The following is a 21932-nucleotide window of genomic DNA, read 5'->3' as shown; positions in this document are numbered from 1 at the left end:
GTTAAGCACTTACTATGGGTCAAACGCTGTTTAAACACTGGCGTCGGTACAAGCAAATCAAGTCGGCACAGTCCCTGTCCCACATGAGGCTCTCAGTCTCAATCCCCATTTTACAGATGAGGTAACTGAGGCCAGAAAGTAAAGTGACTTGCCCAAGGTAACACAGCAGACAAGTGGTGGAGGCAGGATTAGAACCCATGACCTTCTGACTCCCAAGCCTGAGATAGGAGGAAGAGGAGGAGAAGGAAGAGGACTGTGTTAAGCGCTTGGGAGAGTAAAATACAGCAATGAACACATCTCCTGCCTACAAGGGGCTTAAAGTCTAGAGGACGAACTTACAGTCTAGAGGCTTAGGCCAATCAGTCAGTGGTATTTATTAATAATAATAATGTTGGTATTTGTTAAGCGCTTACTATGTGCAGAGCACTCTTCTAAGCGCTGGGGTAGACACAGGGGAATCAGGTTTTCCCACGTGGGGCTCACAGTCTTCATCCCATTTTACAGATGAGGTAAACTGAGGCCCAGAAAAGTTAAGTGACTTGCCCACAGTCACACAGCTGACAAGTGGCAGAGCCGGGATTCGAACCCATGGCCCCTGACCCCCCAGCCCGTGCTCTTTCCACTGAGCCACGCTGCTTCTCTAGTGCTTACTATGTGTAGAGCACTGTACTAAGCGCTTGGGAGAGTACAATGCAACAGAATTTGTAGCAATTTCCCTGCCCATAATGAGCTCACAGTTGAGAGGGGGAAACTGCCAATGGCCAGAAGCACACCAGACGGATTTGGCGGAAAGTTACGGAGACAAAGCCTCTCCTGGGAATAGGCCCTATCTCCCATCGCCCAAAGTGGACACCACTGTGGCTTAGTGGAGAGTCTCGGAGTCATAGGACCCGGTTTCTAATCCCAGCTCTACCAATTGCCTGCTGGCTGACCTGGTGCAAGTCACTTAATTTCTCTGTGCTTCATTTTTCTCAACTGTACAGTTGGGATTAAATGCCTGTTCTCCCTCTCCTCCTCACTCTGAGACCCGTGTGGGACAGGGACCGTGTCTGACCTGATTAATTTCTATCTACTCCAGCGATTAGTACAGTGCTAGGCCCATAGTAAGTGCTTGCCAAATACGGTAATCATTATACTTCCTGAAAGCACACGCTGCCTGTTCTCGGTAACCACAAAGGTTGGATGTCGTAAGGAAGCCTCAAATTCTGCTCCAGGCCTAGAGTTCTAAGAGAAGGCCATGCTCTTGCCATTTAGATTCTTTGAGCCTCTGGCCTCTCTAGGGGAATCACCTGGGGCTCGGAGAACCCACTCGTGGCTCTGTACCGTGGAGAATGCCTCATGGTGCCTCTGAAATGGACCCGCCCTATAGGTCCTGGATCTTTTCTGTTTTTTTAAAAATATAATTTGCAACCAGTGCCCAAACCATGAAGGCCTCTTTTCAAATCGACAACTTCACTTTGAATGGCATTTTAACTTGTCATGGGCAGGAAACGCGTCTGCTAACTCGGTTGTGCCGTATTCATTCCTTCAATCGGATTTATTGAGCACTTACTGTGTGCAGAGCACTGTACTAAACACTTGGAAGAGTACACTATAATAAACAGACACATTCCCTGCCCACAGAGAGCTTACTTTCCAAGCGCGTGGAACAGTCCTCTGCTCATATTAAGCGCTCCATAAATATCACTGTTGGATTGATTGATTCAGGAGCAGGTGGCTGTCGGAAAAGCTTCAGGGCACAAATGTTACCATCCTTCCCGCTTGATACCTGCAGGCCACGGCAGCCTGCTGCATTCAGGTTCTCCTCTACAGAGCCCCCCGGCAGCCTCTAGACCTAGAGGAGACAAGGAGAAGCAGTGTGGCCTAGTGGATAGAGCCCTCCTGGCAGTCAGAGGGGCTTAGTACAGTGCTAAGAGCTTAGTACAGTGCTTTGCACACTGTTAAGCACTCAGTAAATACGAGTGAATGAATTCATTCATTCAATAGTATTTATTGAGCGCTCACTATGTGCAGAGCACTGTACTAAGCGCTTGGAATGTACAAATCGGTAACAGATAGAGACGGTCCCTGCTCTTTGACGGGCTCACAGTCTAATCGGGGGGAGACGGACAGACAGGGACAATGGCAATAAATAGAATCGAGGGGAAGAACATCTTATTAAAACAATAGCAAATAAATAGAATCAGGGTGATGTACATCTCATTAACAGAATAAATAGGGTAATGACGATATATATGTATATATATGAAATGAAGAATGAATGAATGACCTGGGTTCTTATCCCAGCTCCGCCACTTGCCTGCTGTGTGACTTTGGGCAAGTCACTTCACTCCTCTGGTCCTCGTCTATTAAAGGGGGCTTAAGACTGTGAGCCCCATGTGGGACATGGACGGTGTTCAACCTGATTACCTTGTATCTACCCCAGCACTTAGTATAGTGCCTGGGACATAGTAAACACTTAACAAATACCATAAAATTTTTAAATATAATAAAGGCCCGAGCTTGGGAAAATAAGTTCACTTCAGAGGCGCCGTGAGGCATTCACCATGATTAACAGAGTTCCGAGCGGGCTCTCAGAACCCGAGCTGTCCCTTCCTCCAGAGAAACCAGAATCTTGAAGAATCTCAGTGTGAAAGAACTTGGTCCTCTTAGAATCCGAGAGCGGATGGGGAAAATTTTGAGAGGGAACGTGGTTCAATTTCTAGCCACAACTCACCCCCCAGGAGCAGAAGAATGGCTAAGTTGTAGGGAAAGGTGAACAGCTCTTCTGTTTTCAATCAATCGATCATACTTATTGATTGTTTATAGTTTGCAGAGCACCGAATTAAGCGGTTGGGAGTGTACAATACAACGGACCGTGGTGTAGTGGATAGAGCCCGGGCCTGGGAGTCAGAAGGTCATGGGTCCTAATCCCAGCTCCTCCACTGTCTGGTGTGTGACCTTGGGCAAGTCACTTCACTTCTCTGGGCCTCAGTTACCCTTTCTGTAAAATGGGGATTGAGACTGTGAGCCCCACAGGGACAGGGACAGTGTCCAATCCGATTTGCTTTTATTCATTCATTCAATAGTATTTATTGAGCGCTTACTATGTGCAGAGCACTGTACTAAGCGCTTGGGATGAACAAGTCGGCAACAGATAGAGACGGTCCCTGCCGTCTGACGGGCTTACGGTCTAATCGGGGGAGACGGACGGACGAGAACGATGGCGATAAACAGCGTCGAGGGGAAGAACATCTCGTAAAAACCGATGGCGACTAAATAGAATCGAGGCGATGTACAATTCATTAACAAAATAAATAGGGTAACGAAAATATATACAGTCGAGCGGACGAGTACGGTGCTGTGGGGATGGGAAGGGAGAGGTGGAGGAGCGGAGGGAAAAGGGGAAAATGGGGCTTTAGCTGCGGAGAGGTAAAGGGGGGATGGCAGAGGGAGTAGAGGGGGAAGAGGAGCTCAGTCTGGGAACGCCTCTTGGAGGAGGTGATTTTTATCCACCCCAGTGCTTGGTACAGTGCTTGGCACATAGTAAGTGCTTAACAAATACCACATTATTATTATTATTATTAATAAAATAATTGATAGACTCATTCCTTGTCCACAATGAAAGTTTATAGAACTCCCCTTTGCAGTTCTTCCTCACTCTTAGAGTTGAGAAGCTTTCCCTTCTGTCCAGACAAACTCTCCCAGCGATTCAAGTCTATTTCCCTCACTCAGCCCTGGTGGAGATTTTAGCTGTTGTTGCTTCTTTTGGGGTGTGGGGCCGGGACAGGGAAGTTCCAGAGATACTGGTTGGAGAGGACCCGTTCTGCTTGAGACCCTTTCTCTGGCGGTGACCTATCTACCAGGATACCTGCTTTGAAATGTTAAAGCTGGAGAAAGAAAGTCAGAGAATAAAGGAGCCCCTGGCTCCTGGGGGAACAGGACCCCAAAATAAGAATAATTAGGGTATTTGTTAAGTGCTTACTAAGTGCCAGGCATTGTTCTAAGCACTGGGGTAGATACAAGCAAATTGGGTTGGACACAGTCCCTGTCCCACATAAGGCTAACAGTCTTAATCCTCATTTTAGAGATGAGGGAACTGAGGCTCAGAGAAGTGAAGTGATTTGCATGAGGTCAGCCAGCAGACGAGTGGCAGAGCGGGATTAGAACCCAGGTCCTGCTGACCTCAGAAGCCCATGCTCTATCCACTAGATCACGCTGCTAGGCCGAAAGAGCACTCCCCTGCACCCCATTTCAGCGGGTTGCTGTTCGATGTCCTTGAAAGGTGTTCCCTGGTTCCTTTATTTCCATACTATGAATAGTAAAAATATTTCTTTGACAGCACAAACGTTTGAAGAGAACGCTGAACTTTTCTTTCTTCCCAGCTAAAAGTCTTCTATTTATTCACCTCGCCTTTGGGGAAAGACGAACCTTGTTTGCTATTAAAGAACTTCCAGGCAGAGAGCGAGACCAACCATCTTTATTAAGCAGCCTATTTCGCCTCAGATCCACGGCCTGGGGAGAGGTCGGGGTTCGGTTTTAGGACGAGTCGCCCGGGATCGGGAATTCCGGGAGGGCTTTAGTGAGGCTCACGCTCCAACCCGGTGGTCCCACCTGAAAGCCGGCAGAGGGCCAGAGAGTGTCCCGCCCCACATCCCACGCGGATCGGCTCTGCGGGCCCCAGAGCCCCCACGGGCCGAGGGGCCCAGACGCCCTCCTCGCTTCCATCTCCGCACATGCCGTGTTCGTTCCAGCCCCACGAGAAACACTGGCCACCTAAAGGAATGGAGAAATAGAGACGCATGAGTCCCAGTTGCCAACGCGACTTAACGACCAACAGGTACGTTGCAATTGCAAACTTGTCTTATGCTGTCGAGTCGTCTCCGACCCATAGCGACGTCATGGACGCATCTCTCCCAGAATACCCCACCTCCATCTGCAATCGTTCTGGTAGTGTATTCATAGAGTTTTCCTGGTAAGAATCCGGAAGTGGTTTACCATTGCCAAGTGAACTCGAATCTCCGCCCTCGATTCTCTCCCGTGCCACTGCTGCCCAGCACGGGTGAGTTTTGACTTATACCAGATTGCCTGCCACTCGCTAGCCACTGCCCAAGCTAGGAATAATAACGTTGGCATTTGTTAAGCGCTTACTATGCGCAGAGCACTGTTCTAAGCGCTGGGGTAGATACACGGTAATCAGGTCGTCCCACGTGAGGCTCACAGTTAATCCCCATTTTCCAGATGAGGGAACTGAGGCACAGAGAAGTGACTTGCCCACAGTCACACGGCTGTCAAGTGGTAGAGCTGGGATTCGAACCCACGACCTCTGACTCCCAAGCCCGGACTCTTTCCACTGAGTCATGCTGCTTCCCATGGAACGGGTAGGCCTCTGCTTGACTCTCCCTCCAGTAATCAAGACCGGTAGGGTCCTGGAAACTCCAGGTGTGACCCTCGAGGGGAACTGCAAACTACCGCTCCCTGAATGGAGTCAATCCTGGCGCTTTCTGGGTTGCCCTGTGGGATGGAGAAGAATGAACGTAGTCCAACAAGGGGGTTCCTTGCCCTGGCAGCAGCAGAAGTTCCCGGCAGGCTACAGGAGGCTCTCAAAAGCCCAGGGTTGTTTGTTAGTCTGCAGCCCCTCACAATGGAAGATGCTGGTGGCCAGGAAATGTGTCTGTTTGTAGTTATACTGTACTCTCCCAAGCACTTAGTACTATGCTTTGCGCGCAGTAAGCGCCCAATAAGTACAGTTGAATGAATGAATGGTGGTGTTGATGGTACTATTAGTAGTAATAGCATTTAGTGAGTGTTCATGCACAAAGCAGTGAACTAAACACTCGGGATGTCCAAAATAATAATATTTATTAAGCATCTACTATAAGCACTGGGGTGGAATCAGGCAATTCACAGTCCCTGTCCCACATGGGACTCACAGTCTCAATCCCCATTTTCTAGGTGAGGTAACTGAGGCCCAGAGAAGCGGTGGAGCCAGAATTAGAACCCAGCTCCTTCTGACTCCCAAGCCAGTGCTCTATCCACTAGGCCACGCTGCAAGCGACCCACCCTCCACTCCGTAATTAATCAATCAACGGTATTTCCTGAGCACTTATTGTGCGCCGAGCACTGTACTAGGCCCTTGGGAATGTACAATCCGACGGAGTTGTAGAAGCGATCCTTGCCCATTTGGCGCTTCCATTCTAATAGGGAAGTTATAATGAGCTAGGTGGGGTTAAGGCACGTCCCCTCGGATGCCATAATGGTCACTGAGTTGGTTGTCCAGTGGCCCAAGAGAGGAACCCATTGCATTTCCACTGGGTTTGGGAAGACTCCGGGTGGGATTTGGGGAATTGCCCTGCCCCCCTCCTCACTCCCATACATATCTGGGGGATTCCCTGAGAGGTACAAAATGGATTCAACCAAGACTGGAAGCAAGAGTTCCTCCTTTGAGTTCCTCCTTCAGCTCTCCCTCAGGGGTTTCACACTGTAATATCAGTCTCCCACTCTTTAAATCAGAGGTAATGATGGCGACCTCTGAAGTGCAGGGAAGATTGTTATTTTAGTTTCATATTAGCTTTCATCCTGAAGGGCTTGGAGTGCTTAACGCACGGTGCGTACACAATGACTTCACTAGGAAAATGATCCGGTGAATGGGGTATCAAGCCGGCTAATTAATAGACTTAACGGAGCTGTTCACATTTCACTGTGCTCGGAGGGACCTTCCCGAAAGCCAGAAGCTCTTTATTTACACATTATCGTTTAAGAAAGTTTGGACGCTTTGGTAGAATATGGCATACGCAGGCCAGGACTCAGTCGAGCCGGGCTCCAGGAAAGGTGGTCACTAGGATGAGGTGGTCTGGTGCCTCTCCCCTCCTTCTGACCCCCTTCAGTTCTCTCTCTCCCCTTTCCTCACCCCTCACTTCCCCCCACCATTTTGGGCCACAGGGGAGCCATGGTAATGGCGGGGCCCTGCACAGTCATACAGGCAAGTGGAAGCCCCAGAAGCCCCCGTGACAAGTTTGTGGAGGCCAAAGAGATTTTATTCATCCTCCCCCCTCCGTCTTCCAAGCCCGACGGCACATATCTGTAGTTTATTTATTCATATTAATCTCAGTCTCCCACTCTAGACTGTAAAGCTCATTGTGGGCAGGGAATGGGTCTGTAATATTGTTCTGTTGCACTCTCCCAAGAGCTTAATACAGTGCTCCATTCACAGTAAGCGCTCAATAAATACAACTGACTGACACGGCAGGTTCCTGGCAGAATGGGAACTAGAACCCAGGTCTTCTGATTCCCAGGCCTGTGCACCTGCTACTAGGCCACATTGTGTCTCTAGGCCTGACCAAAAAAATGGTGCAGTTTCTGTTTATTTGAATTCCCCTAGGAAAAAAAATAAAATAAAATAAAGAACCCAGGCCTGCGTTTATTACTGGGGCTGAGGAGATGAAGAAGGCAAGTAAGAAGGTAAGTAACTACAGGACAGCTTTGTCAAGGGAATGAAAGAGAGGGTGTGAGAAGACAGAAAACACAAGAAGCCCAGGAGAAGATGCCAGACAGAGGCTGGAAAAGGGAATCGGGGGTGGGGGGGAAGCAGTCAGAAAGGCAGAGGATGGATAAAAGAGGGCCGAGGGAGGAAGAGAAATTCGGAATGACAGACAGGAGGAAGAGAACACAAAAAAACGATAGGAGAAGGGACAGATTGGGAGTAGGGAGGAACACTCCTTGCCTGAGAGTGCCTATCTCCTTTTTTAAACAAGGCTGCAAGATGCTAAGTTGCAAGAGGAGGCCATGGAAGACAAATCGATCAATCGGTAGTATTTATTGAGTGCTTACTGTGTGCAGAGCACTGGGCTAAGCGCTTGGGAGAGTACCATATAACAATATAACAGGCACATCCCCTGCCTACGACGAGCAGCCCGGGAGCCAGTTGCAGGGGAAGAAATAAGCTGCGGTCCTAGTGTGTTGGGGAGGAGAGAAGCAATTCAGGAGGAAGCAGCAAGGCCTAGTGGATATGCACCCGAGACTGGGATTCAAAAGGATGTGGGTTCTAATCCTGGATCTGCCGCTTGTCTGCTGTGTGACCTTGGGCAAGTCACTTTGCTTCTCTGGGCCTCAGTTACCTCATCTGGAAAATGGGGATTAAGACCGTGAGCCCCATTTGGGACAGGGACTGTGTTCAACCTGATGATCTCAAATCTACCCCAGTGCTTAGAACAGTGCTTGACACATAGTAAGCGCTTAACAAATACCATCTTTTTTTTTTTTCTGCAGAGAGTTCGTGTTTTAGGGCCTACGGTGATGTGACTCACCTTGTCACTCTAATGCTGGCCCCTGAGAGTTAACGGGAAGAGCTGTGAGAATGAAGAGGAAATGTGGTCCAAATTCCATTTAACCCCAACTCCGTCACCTGTCTGCTGTGTGACCTTGGGCAATTCACTTAACTTCTCTGGGCCTCTGTTACCTCATCTGTAAAATGGGAATTAAGACTGTGCACCCCTTGGGGGACATGGAGTGTGTCCATCCTGACTACCTTGTGTAATTGATTTATTTAAAGTCTGTCTCCCCGCACCCCACTAGACTATAAGCTTGTTTTGGACAGGAATTGTGTCAGTTTATTGATATATTCTCCCAAGTGCTTAATATACCTCTCTGCACACAGTAAGCGCTCAAAAAATACGATGATCTATCTACCTAAGGGCCTGGCACACAGTAAGCATCTAACAAATACCATTAAAAAAAAGACTCTCAAATTTACAGAGAATCTTCTTTCAAGAAGTCATTTTTAAAATTCTTCACAGGCGGGGTGTCACGCTCCCAAATGATTTTTTTTTTTTTTTTTGCTGCATATCCTCTGGTTCTACTGCTGCTCTTGTTGCTATGGGGTTTGTGTATTTGTGTATCTCATTGTGGATTTGGTTAGTCCATCAGGTCAGGATATTGGTTGGGTTGGTTTCTATGGTGAGCCACAAACTCTTCTTTGATTGGTAGACCTTAGCTGTTATAGGGGGAGGGGATTATTTAGCCAGGTGAGAAGAGAACACCAGGTGGATTTATTCATGACATAAAGCACGGGAGATGACACCACTTGCTTTTATAAACTAAGCAGGTGCTTTAAAAACAGCTGCCTAGATGATTTTAAAGTGAGGGGAAAGGAATTGGGAAGAGGAGACTGATAGAGGGAAAGAAAGGATAGAGAATGGGGTGGGGCAAGAGGAAGGAGTCGGGAAGAGCGAGGAGGGGGAGGAAATTGCGAAAGTATGAGTGAAAATATAAAATGGTCATTAGAAAAACTTGACGCCGATATCAGTAGCTTCAGGTTTTTCTAATGACCTTTGTGGACAAGGTCGATAAAAATAGATTCTTATGAAGCTCCATAAAAGCAGTGCCTAGATGAAAAGAATAAGAACACTGTGGTTTTCTTTCTGTGCAGTGTTTTTGAATGACTGGAGGTGTAGGCTCTCTGAAGCAAGGCAAGCAGACCCATTGTGTGGCTCAGTGGAAAGAGCACGGGCTTTGGAGTCGGAGGTCCTGGGTTCGAATCCCAGCTCTGCCACTTCTCAGCTGTGTGACTGTGGGCAAGTCACTTAACTTCTCGGTGCCTCAGTTACCTCATCTGTGAAATGGGGATTAAGACTGTGAGCCCCACGTGGGACAACCTGATTCCCCTGTGTCTACCCCAGCGCTTAGAACAGTGCTCTGCACATAGTAAGCGCTTAACAAATACCAACATTATTATTATTACAAGATGGAATCCATTTTGAGTTTCAGACTCCATATTGCATTTAAAGACCACGAAGCCTGAAGGGAGCATGGACGTAGAAAACACACAAAACACAAACACCTAAACCCAGTAAGAGACTCAGGAAAGTTATATGGAGTTTTTTTAATGGTACTTGTTAAGCGCTTACTATGGGACAGGCACTGTCCTAAACATTAGGCAAGCTAATCAGATCGGATACAGTCCTTGCCCAAACCCGGGGTTCACAATCTTAATCTCCATTTTACAAATGAGGAGCCTGAAGCCCAGAGAAGTGAAGTGATTTGCCCAAGGTCACACAGCAGACAAGTGGAGGAACTGGGATTAGAACTCAGGTCCTCTGACTCCCAGGCCTTGTCTCTTTCCACTGTTGATTGGACAGTAGTGGGGAGTATCTCCCAACTCAGTTGTACTATCTTCTCCTGAGCGCTTAGTACAGTGCTCTGCACACAGTATTCTGCTGACAGAATTCCTCTGATTGATGAATTGACAAATTGTTGGTGGCACAAGACTGGCTATGCTGCCTTGAGCTGGGAATTGGGTTTTCCACTGTCTTTGCTCTGTCCATCTCCAGAAGAGATGGAGACAGAACTGATATCATAATAATAACAAGAATAAGAATAATAACAATAGCTGTGGTATTTGTTAAGCACTTACTACGTGCCAGGCACTGTTTTGAGAGCTGGGGTAGACACAAGGTTATCAGTCTGGACACAGTCCCTGATCCACATGAGGCTCACAGTCTTAATTCCCATTTTTTACAGATGAAGTAACTGAGGCCCAGACAAGTGAAGTCAATTGTCCAAGGTCACCCAGAAGGAAAGTCGTGGAGCCAGGATTAGAACCCACGTCCTTCTGACTCCCAGGCCCACGTTCTATGCTGCTTCTCATGTCATTCATTCATTCAGTGGTATTTATTGAGTGCTTCCCGTGTGCAGAGCACTGTACCGAGTGCTTGGAAAGTTCAATTCTGCTACACATAGAGACAATTCCTTTCCCAACAACGGGCTCACAGTGAAACACCTGAAGCCCAATAAGAGAAAATCTCGGAGTTTCTTCCTGCTTTCTTTACGTTACTGATGGGTTAGCCACCTTGGGAGAATGGAAGGGAAGGTATTTACTTCAGTTATGCACCCACAGACTGAGCTTGCTGAGAAAATATTCTGTAGCGAAATTTTATGAGACACTCCATTAAACTCAGGATTTTGGCTAGGGGCACTCTCCCTCTCTCTCTCTCCCTCTCTCTCTCTTATTCCAAGTTCCTAACAAATCCAAAGCCTCCCCTCAAGCTCCAAGGTGGAAATCTAATTTTTTAAGAACACGACGATTCGCAACAAGGCTTCCTTCCAGATCTCTCTAGGAGGAAATACCATTACCATGCTCCGTATTAATACAGCAACAAATTGTCTTTAGCTGTACTTAAACTGGAATTGCACCATGTGCTAAATCAAATGATCTGTGGTTGCTGGCGGGAGTGCCAGGTAGAACATTTGCTCCGTGTTAGGGGATTTTATGGCTTTTTCTCTTCACAACCAAGACATCGCTGCTCCATCCCCTCCAGTCGAAAAGAGAAAACTGTATTTCCTGGAACCAACTGTGATTTTCTCTAAAGTTTGGGCAGACTGAAAAAATTAAGCTTGCACATACCGTTAAAAACTGTAGGGCCAAAACTGTTGACTCCAAACCCAAATATTAAACGACTTTATATACACCCTTTGCTGGAGGCAGGCCATGTTAGCAATAAAGGCCGGCCACCGGGGCCGAGTCCGAACCGCACTCTCCAGAAGAGAGATTCTGCCACTCACAAATATTTACCACCTTCCGGAGGGGTGAACGAATAACAACCTGTTTATTTCCCGAATGCTTTTCACAAAACTCCATTTTGAATCGTGGAATATCGGCTGATGTCCTGGCCTACCGTTCCCCTCAGGATTTGGACATTCTCCCAGTGAGAATGATTTTTCCTTTTCCTGGTTCAGGGCTGCAATCCCAATACCAGAAGGGACTGTAACATCCCAGGCTGCTCCACAGATGAGCTCCCGAGATAAACGCGAAACCAAAGGACTTGGAGTGCACTGGGAAGTCACGACCTCCTTTTTGATCAGAGCCAGTTCCATTGGCTGGTCACGGAAGATGCCCCTAAAGCCACCTTTCAGATCCCAGACCTTTTCTGCTTAAATGGATCGTTTTGTACTTGTTGGCTTTTTTTTATGGGGGATAGGGGGAGACCAGTATGATTATTGTAGAATCACTGAGCTCCGAAGAGCCATTCGGCGCGGCGATGCTCGCTAATGAGTTCTAGGAAGGCAATATGGCCTAGTGGATAGAACACAGGCCTGGGAGACAGTAGGACCTGGGTTCTAATTCTGACTCTGCTACTAATCAGCTGTGTGGCCTTGGACAAGTTACTTCACTCCTCTGGGCCAGGCACTGTATTAAACGCTGGAGTAGATACAAGGTTGGACACGGTCCATGTCTCACATGGGGCTGAAGGCCTTAATCCTCATTTTATAGATGAGGTAACTGAGGGCCAGAGAAGGTAAGTGACTCACCCAAGGTCACAAAGCAGACAAGTGTCTGAGCTGGGATTAGAACTCAGGTCTTTAGAACCCTGTGTTCTTGCCACTAGGCCAAGCTCGATCTTTCCAATCAATCAACCAATCAGTAATGTTTATTGAGCACTTACTGTGAGCAGAACACTGTACTAAGCACTTGGGGGAGTACATTATAACATTACATTACACATTATAACACAGTACATTATAACAGAGTTCCCTGCCCACACGAGCTTAGTCTAGAGTCCAACCAGAGCATGAAAGAAAGTATTTTTCTCAGGTCTATTATTAGGGTACAAGAAAAAATTTCAGGATTTCCTTCCCTTCACCTATTGGTGGCAGTTGGGGGGTGGGGGTGGGGGTTTCTGGTCTATCAATCAATCATAGTTATTTACTGAGCACTTATCGTGTGCAAACCACTGTAATAAGCACTTGGGAGAATACAATATAACAATAAACAGACCACAGTTCCTGCCCACAACATGCTTATAGTCTAGAGGGGGAGATATATATTAATATTAATTAATTCATTAATTACAGATAAATGAATAAATACTTTGCAGATAAATCTTTTCTCCCTCTGCTTCCCCGAAGTAGGTCCAGGAGCGGAATTCCCTGCCGAGGGTCCTCGGCCCCCCTGACCCTTGGATATAAACCGTGGTTTTTCATTCCTCAGCAAACTAGTTGTGTCCCTCTCCCCCTCCACACCAAAACAGAAAAGCCACCGGCCATTTCCGGAACACACTTGGGTCACCTGTGTCGGCGACACCTCCATTCGCGGGGTTGTTCGGTTTTCTACCGTCTCTGGCTGACGAACAAAACTTGCACAGAGGGTTCCAAATACACTTAGTCCTTGACATGATAAGACTCTGTTCCCATAACAAAGTGCTTCGTGACTTGACCCAGCGATTACTTTCCAGGCTACGACTCTTTGCTTTGAGGAAAAAAAGGCTGCAAAATCGTCAAGCTGTGGAAAGTTTCCCGGTCCGATTCTTGACCCATTTATCCAATTGCTTATGTCCAGTCGGCTCGTTTCCACTCAAACTGGAGTCCTTGTCTTCATCTAAAGCACCTTAAATTCAATCAATCAATCGATAGTATTCACTGAGCACTTCCCATGTGCAGAGCACTGTACTAAGCGCTCGAGAGAGTACAAAATAACAATTTACAGATACATTCCCTGCCCACAATGAGTTTATAGTCTAGGGGGGAGACAGACTGCGGTTGGGTAGGGATTGTCTCTATGGGTTGCCGAATTGTACTTTCCAAGCGCTTAAGTACAGTGCTTTGCACACAGTAAAGCACTCGATAACTATGAATAAATTTATAGAAATAAATAAATTACCATATAACGATATAACAGAGTTGGTAGACACATTCCCTACCCTCAGTGAGCTTAAAGTCTAGAGGGGGAGGCAGACATCAATATAAAACCTATAAATTACGGATATGTACATAAGTGCTGGGGGGCTGAAGGTCGGGGGGAGGGCTGAACGAAGGAAGCAAAACAGGGCGATGCAGAAGGGAGTGGGAGAAGAGGAAATGAGGGCTTAGTCATTAGTAAATGGTAATAGCCATTTACTAATTAGACATTGACTTTGTCCCTCCTACTTACTGTTGCAAAGATCTGTTCTTTGAAATCATGGTTTCCCCTAGCTGCAATTGATTTTAATGTCTGTCTCTCCTTCTAGTAATAATAATGATGATGATGGCATTTGTTAAGGCCTTACTACGTGCCAAGCGCTGTCCTAAGAGCTGGGGTAGATACAAGGTCATCAGGTTGTCCCACGTGGGGCTCACAGTCTTAATCCCCATTTGACAGATGAGCTGAGGCACGGAGAAGTGAAGTGAGTTGCCCAAGGTCACACAGCAGACAAGTGGCGGGATGAGAACCCACAGCCGCTGACTCCCAAGCCCGGGCTCTTTCTACTAAGCCTCACTGCTTCTCTAGACTGTAAGCTTTGTGGGCCACGATCACGTCTATCATCTCCATCGTACTGTACTCTCCCAAGCGCTTAATACAGCACATTGCACATTGTAGGCGCTCAATAAATACCACCGATTATTTCTGATCTTTGTGCTCATTATTAAATTTTGGCACAAAGTCCACCAAGTCTTCGCGTGTAGAAGAGGGATTAACATTGCACTTCACCCATCTCGCCCCCAGGAAACACCCAAGCTGCAAAAAATCATGATAATCACCATTATTGTCATTAATTACAATGATCACTCTGAAGATGACATTTATTAAGCTATTAGTATATACTAAGTGCCGGAAGGCAGGGAGAAGCAGCCACGGCTCAGTGGATAAAGCACGAGCCTGGGAGGCAGAAGGACCTGAGTTCTAATCCTGGCTCCACCGCATGTCTGCCGTGTGACCTTGGACTAGCGGTCAGCGGCGAGACAGTTGGGACGGAGGCAAAGTGAGGAGCTTAGCACTAGAGGAGCGAAGTGTGCGGGCTGGGTTGTAGAAGGAGAAACTGTATATATCTTCATCATCCTATTTATTTTGTTTATTTTGTTTAATGAGCTGTACATCACCCTGATTCTATTTATTTGCCATTGTTTTTATGAGATGTTCTTCCCCTTGACTCTATTTATTGCCATCGTTCCTGTCTGCCCGTCTCCCCCGATTAGACCGTAAGCCCGTCAAAGGGCAGGGACTGTCTCTATCTGTTGCCGATTTGTCCATTCCAAGCGCTTAGTACAGTGCTCTGCACATAGTAAGCGCTCAATAAATACTATTGAATGAATGAAAAGCGAGGTGAGGTAGGAGGCGGCAAGGTGGTGGACTGCTTTAAAGCCAATGGTGAGGAGTTTTTGTTTGATGCGGAGGTGGATGGGCAACCACTGGAGTTTTTTGAGGAGTGGGGTGACGTGTCCTGAACATTTCTGTAGAAAAATAATCCGGGCAGCAGAGTGAAATATAATAATAATAATAATAATAATGTCGGTATTTGTTAAGCGCTTACCATGTGCCCAGCACTGTTCTAAGCGCTGGGGTAGATACAGGGTAATCAGGTTGTCCCACGTGAGGCTCACAGTTAATCCCCATTTTACAGATGAGATAACTGAGGCACAGAGAAGTTAAGTGACTTTTCCACAGTCACACAGCTGACAAGTGGCAGAGCCAGGATTTGAACTCATGATCTCTGACTCCCAAACCCGTGCTCTTTCTACTGAGCCACGCTGCTTCTCTCTATATAAATATAGCCTGGAGTGGGGAGAGGCAGGAGGCTGGAGGTCAGCAAGGAGGCTGATGCGTAATCAGGGCGATATGGGATGAGTGACTGTACTAACGTGGCAGCATTTTGGATGGAGAGGATATTATCATTATTATTAATAATAAATACAAGGGAATTGAATCATAGTCCCTGTCTCCCACCAGCATTCATGATCTAAGCAGAAGAGCTGGTTTTATTCTCATTTTACAGGTGAGGAAAATGAAGGCCAGAAGGGCAGGCCAATAGCAGAGCTGGGACTGGACTCTGAGTCTCCTGACTTTCAGCCCTCAGTTTTTCCACTAGGACACGCTGGCTGCCATCATACGGATTACGTCTCCATCTCACTCAGCATCAATCAATCCATCAGGGGTATTCATTGAGCGCTTATTCTGTGAATAGCACTGTATTGAGCGCTTGGGAGAGTCCAATAGAACAGAGTCCTTGCAGAATCTGGTCACGTTGGAGTCGGATGGCCACGTGAACTTAATAATAATTACGGACCGTAGACTGAAGGCTTGTTATGGGCAGGGAACGTGTCTGCGAATTCTGCTGTATGGTATGCTCCCAAGTGCTTAGTGTAGTGCTCTGCACATAGTATGGACTTAATAGATACCACTGATTGATTGATTGAGGTGCCGAACAGTGAACCAAGCCCTGGGGGAGACACAAGATAATCAGATCTGGGATAGATAGAAGTTGATCAGGTGGGTCACGGTCCCTGTCCCACGAGGGACTCACAGTCCTAATCCCCATTTTCCAGATGTGGTAACTGAGGCGCAGAGAACTGAAGTGACTTGCCCAAGGTCACACAGCAGACAAGTGGCGGAGCCAGGTTTAGAACCCACATCCTTCTGACTCCCAGGCCCAGCCTCTATCCACCAGACCAACATAAAGAAACACCAATCCAGGAAGCACGGCGTAGTGGTCAGGGGAGTCAGAGGTCATGGGTCCTAATCCCGGCTCCGCCACTTATCAGCTGTGTGACTCTGGGCAAGTCACAACTTCTCTGTGCCTCAGTTACCTCATCTGGAAAATGGGGATTAAGACTGTGAGGCCCCCGGGGGACAACCTCATTACCCTGTACTTAGAACAGTGCTTGGAACACAGTAAGTGCTTAACAAATACCATTACTATTATTATTATTCTCCTTTGCCATCCTGAGCCACGAGATTTCTATTCAACTACCAAAAGGCAGCTCAAAGGACAGACGCCCTGCAGTTAGGACTCCTTCCATCTCCCGCCTCTTCTCGTTATCCCTTTTTTGGTTATCTTGCCCCCCTGTGACCCTTCTCAACCTCCCTAGATCTCGCCTATCTTTTGCCACCTACCCCTCACCCACGTTCTGCCTCTGGCCTGGAACACCCTCCCTCCTCAAATCCAACAATGACTCTCCCCTGCTGCTTCAAAGCCTTATTGAGGCCACATCTCTTCCAAGAGGCCTTCCCTGAATAAGCCCCCCTTTCCTCTTCTCCCACTTCCTTCTGCATCGCCCTGACCTGCTCCCTTTATTCATCCCCCGCCTCCCAGCCCCACAGCACTTATGTCCATATCTGTAGTTTATTTATTTCTACTAATGCCTATCTCCCCCCTCTAGAATGCAAGCTCGTTGTGGGCAGGGAATGTATCTGTTTTTTGTTATATTTTACTCTCACAAACGCTTAGTACAGTTCTCTGCACACAGTAAGCGCTCAATAAATATGCTCGATCGTACGAACGAATGATAATAACAATAATAATTGTGGTTTTTGTTAAGTACCTACTCTGTGCCAGGCACGGTACTAAGTGCTGGGGTGGATAGAAGCAAACGGTTGGATACAGTCCCTGTCCCATGTGGGGCTCGCAGCCTCAATCCCCATTTTACAGATTAATTAATGGTTGTATTTGTTAAGCGCTTACTATGTGCCAAGCACTGTTCTAAGAACTGTAGTAGATACAAGATTATCGGGTTGTCCCACGTGGGGCTCACAGTCTTAATCCCTATATTACAGATGAGGTAACTGAGGCACAGAGAAGTGAAGCGACTCGCCCAAAGTCACACAGCTGGCAAGCGGCGGAGCCGGGATTAGAACCCATGACCCCTGACTCCCGAGCCCGGGCTCTTTCTACTGAGCCACGCTGCTTCTCATGAGCTAATGAGGCATAGTGAAGTGACGTGACCAAGAGACCCACCTACTACTCAAATGAAGTACAGAGGACCCTGACATTAACTTGATCGGGGGACATATGGACTAAGGGGGCTGAAACCTTGCTCACGGGCAACATTTTGAAAGCCGCCAGCCGCGGCCTCTTGATGCCGGGATCCCTTCTTTCCGGCTGACTGTTCCTCCCACTGTAGCATCCCACCTTTTCTTCTCCTGGCACGGGTCCCAGATAACTCTGGGAACTGGGATTGCCACAGGTACTGTGCCATCTGTGTCCTTTTCCGACAATCTGTCCCGGTCTCCGGAGAACAGAACTAGGTCTGCAGTATCCTTGACAGTGTCCTCCAGGCACCGAAACAAAAAATGGTCGGAGCTTCCTCATCTTTCACCTGGCACTTCTCTTTTCCAAAATAACCGACGTAAGGGTTCTCCTGTATCGTTTCTACGGATTAACCACATTGATCCAAGCACTTAGCCTAGCCCGCCTTGATTACTGCATCGGTCACCTTCCTGACCCTCCTTTTCCTTCTGTCTCTCCCCACTCCGGTCCATACTTCACTCTGCTGCCTGGATCATTTGCTACAAAAACGTTCATTCATTCATTCAATAGTATTTATTGAGCTCTTACTATGTGCAGAGCACTGTACTAAGCGCTTGGAATGTACAAATCGGCAACAGATAGAGACAGTCCCTGCCCACTGACGGGTTTACAGTCAAATCGGGGGAGACAGACAAAAGCCATAGCAATAAATAGAATCAAGGGGATGAACATCTCATTAAAGCAATTTTCCCCACTCCTCAAGAACATCCAGCGGTTGCCCGGTCACCTCCGTATCAAACGGAAACTCCTCGCCTTCAGCTTTAATGCACTCGATAACCTTGACCCCTCCTATCTTACCTTGCCGCTTTCCTACTACAACCCAGCTCACACACTTCGCTCCTCTAATGACAGCCTTCTCACTGTACCTCCATCTCATCTCTCTCACCACCGACCTCTCACTTATGTCCTTCCTCTAACCTGGAAGGTCCTCCCTTTTCACAGTCAGCAGCTCATTACTCTTCCCTCTTGCAGAATTTTGTAAAAGCACATTTCCTCCAAGAGGCCTCCCTGGCTAAGCCCCCACTTCCTTCTTCTCCCACTCCTTTCTGAATCGTCCTTGCACTTGGATTTGCTCCCTTTAATTCACCCCTCCCTCAGTCCCACAGCACTTATGTCCATATCCCTCATTTATTTTTTTATGTTAATGTCTCTCTTCCCCTCTAGACTGTAAGTCACTGTGGGCAAGGAACGTGACGACCAGCTCTGTTATACTGTACTCTCTCAAGCACTTAGAACAGTGCTCTGCACCCAGTAAGTGTTCAGTTAATATAATTGATTGATTGTTTGATCAAAAGGTAAAGGTCAGGTGGGCACTCCTGGCTTCCCCTCCTTGTTTTCTGACAATCATCTGTTCCAGTAAGCATGATTCAATAATTCAAAGGTATTTATTGAGCACTCCTTCTGGGCACGACACTATACTAAAGCAGCGTGACCTAGTGGAAAGAGCCTAGGAGTCGGAGGACCTGGGTTCTAATCCCAGTTCCACCAACTGTTTGCTGTGTGACCTTGGGCAAATCACTTTGCTTCTCTGTGTCACAATTACGGCATCTGTATATACACTGTGAACCCCATGTGGGACAGAATTATCTTGTATCTACGCAAGCGTTTAGTACAGTGCTTGGCAGCAAGTAAGCCCTTAACAAGTACCATAAAAAAGCCTTTGGGAGAGTACAGTGGAGTTAGTAGACACAATCCCTGGTCTCAAAGAGCTTATCGTCTAGCCTTTTTGTTCCAGGACTCTTCGTGGACGGAAATAAAATAAGACAGAATCCATTTTGAAAGGCCGCATATGGGAACGTGCTCTTTAGAAGCCATATGTTAACCTAAGGCCATAATCAGAGGTATTATTTCCTTCCGGTTTCCCGCAGTTAGGATTACTGTTTTTCTGCCCCTGTAGCTGAGAAAATAAATGTAACCGCTACAATTATGGGTACACTAGAATATGCAGAGCTGGGCAAGCAAAGAAAAAATGCAAGGTAAACATAATGAGAGCCGCTTAGGAAAAGCTAAGTAGGCAGAGACTGATACGTTGGTTGCATTTAAGGTCTAGCCTCGGTGGCCAGGAAGAGAAAGAGGAGCTGGGCACCGAGAGAGGATTGCTTACTCTCTCTCTCTCTCTTTTTCTGTCTCCCCTCCCCTGTTCTCCTAGAATGCCAGGATTGTGTTAAGATTAAATATTATTGTAGTACTACCTTGGGCAAGTCATTTAACTGCTCTGTGCCTCAATTCCCTCCTCTGTAAAATGGGAATTAATAATAATGACAGTATTTGTTAAGCTCTTACTATGTGGGGAAGCAGTGTGGCTTAGTGGAAAGAGCCCAGGCTTGGGAGTCAGAGGTTCTAATCCCAGCTCCACCACTTGTCTGCTGTGATCTTGGGCAAGTCACTTAACTTCTCTGTGTCTCAGTTCCCTCAACTGTAAAATGGGGATTAAGACTGTGAGCCCCACTAGGAACAACCTGATTACCTTGTATCTGCCCCAGCGCTTAGAACAGTGCTTGGCACATAGGAAGCATGTAACAAATACCATCATTATTATTATTATTATTATGTACCAAGCACTGTACTGAGTGCTGGGATGGGTACAAGTAAAGCAGGTTGGACACAGTCCGTCCCACTTGGGGATCCCAGTCTTAATCCCCATTTTACAGATGAGGGAACTGAGGCCCAAAGAAGTGAAGTGACTCGCCCAAGGCCACACAGCAGACAAGTGATGGAGCCAGGATTAGAACTCAGGTCCTCCTGACTCCCAGGTCTGTGCTCTATCCACTACGCCATGTCATTTCTGATTCAGGATGCGAGGCCTATGTGGGACAGTGACTGTGTCCAACCCGATTAGTTCGTATCTACGCCAGCATTTTGGCATGTGGTAAGTGTTTAATAAATACCACAATGATTATCATTGTTATTATTTGAGTCGGGTGCTGCTGGCATTCACACAACCGATTCTTCCCCTGCTACACTGTAATATCTTCCAGAGCAGAGATCGTATCTGCTGACTCTACTAGACTCTGCCAAGCGTTTGATACAGGTCTCTACACAGGATGATGGCTCAAGAAATACAGCTTATCAATCGATTCTGACCCGTTATGGGACTAATTCTGACAAGACAATGTGGGGTGGATGCTCCCAAACTCTACCAATACATGCTGGCCCAAATGAGCCATGAAAACACGCGTTGGCAGCGCTGAGGGAATTGGAAAGTGTTGGGAGAGGCATGGCAGGAAACTGACACGGTTTAGAAGGAAACTTGACAGTACGGAAAGTCATCTTATCCCTGGGAGGGAAATGTCTGGGAACTTCTGGAGGCCTTTAGGTAGAAGTCTTTTAACAACATAAAAGAAAAAATGAAGTGGTGGTGAAAGTTTTCTTCACATTCTCTCTGGATTCTGCTATCACAACTCAACAGGACAACTTTTCTAACCCCGAGAGAGGTGACATGCTTTTCGGCTTCACAACACGGGAGCCTGACTTCTCAAAATGTTATCTGACTAAAGGAAAACTCCAAGAAGAGAAGTTTTGGTTCTGACACTTCTTCAGGGGGCAAGAGGCTGAAGATATTAGATTATTCATTCATTCAATAGTATTTATTGAGCGCTTACTATGTGCAGAGCACTGTACTAAGCGCTTGGGATGAACAAGTCGGCAACAGATAGAGACAGTCCCTGCCGTTTGACGGGCTTACAGTCTAATCGGGGGAGACGGACAGACAAGAACAATGGCACTAAACAGCGTCAAGGGGAAGAACATCTCGTAAAAACAATGGCAACTAAATAGAATCAAGGCGATGTACAATTCATTAACAAAATAAATAGGGTAACGAAAATATATACAGTTGAGCGGACGGGTACAGTGCTGTGGGGATGGGAAGGGAGAGGTGGAGGAGCAGAGGGAAAAGGGGAAAATGAGGCTTTAGCTGCGGAGAGGTAAAGGGGGGATGGCAGAGGGAGTAGAGGGGGAAGAGGAGCTCAGTCTGGGAAGGCCTCTTGGAGGAGGTGATTTTTAAGTAAGGTTTTGAAGAGGGAAAGAGAATCAGTTTGGCGGAGGTGAGGAGGGAGGGCGTTCCAGGACCGCGGGAGGACGTGACCCAGGGGTCGACGGCGGGATGGGCGAGACCGAGGGACGGCGAGGAGGTGGGCGGCAGAGGAGCGGAGCGTGCGGGGTGGGCGGTAGAAAGAG

General features: G+C 47.2%; 1 protein-coding gene across 1 annotated transcript in view; it reads right to left on the bottom strand.

The window, feature by feature from the left end:
- Nucleotides 1-4443: 4443 nt before the first annotated feature.
- Nucleotides 4444-21932, bottom strand: part of SERGEF (secretion regulating guanine nucleotide exchange factor) — a 273746-nt gene continuing 256257 nt past the window's right edge. Inside the window, exon 12 of the mRNA XM_029061709.1 lies at nucleotides 4444-4755. Coding sequence (XP_028917542.1) covers nucleotides 4559-4755 — 197 coding nt within the window. The 3' untranslated portion in view covers nucleotides 4444-4558. The remainder of the gene's footprint in view (nucleotides 4756-21932) is intronic.

This window comes from Ornithorhynchus anatinus, chromosome 3 (genome assembly GCF_004115215.2).
Source record: "Ornithorhynchus anatinus isolate Pmale09 chromosome 3, mOrnAna1.pri.v4, whole genome shotgun sequence".
NCBI lineage: Eukaryota > Metazoa > Chordata > Mammalia > Monotremata > Ornithorhynchidae > Ornithorhynchus > Ornithorhynchus anatinus.
The sequence above is the reverse complement of the archived record's forward strand: the minus strand, read 5'-3'. Positions and strand labels throughout refer to the sequence as shown.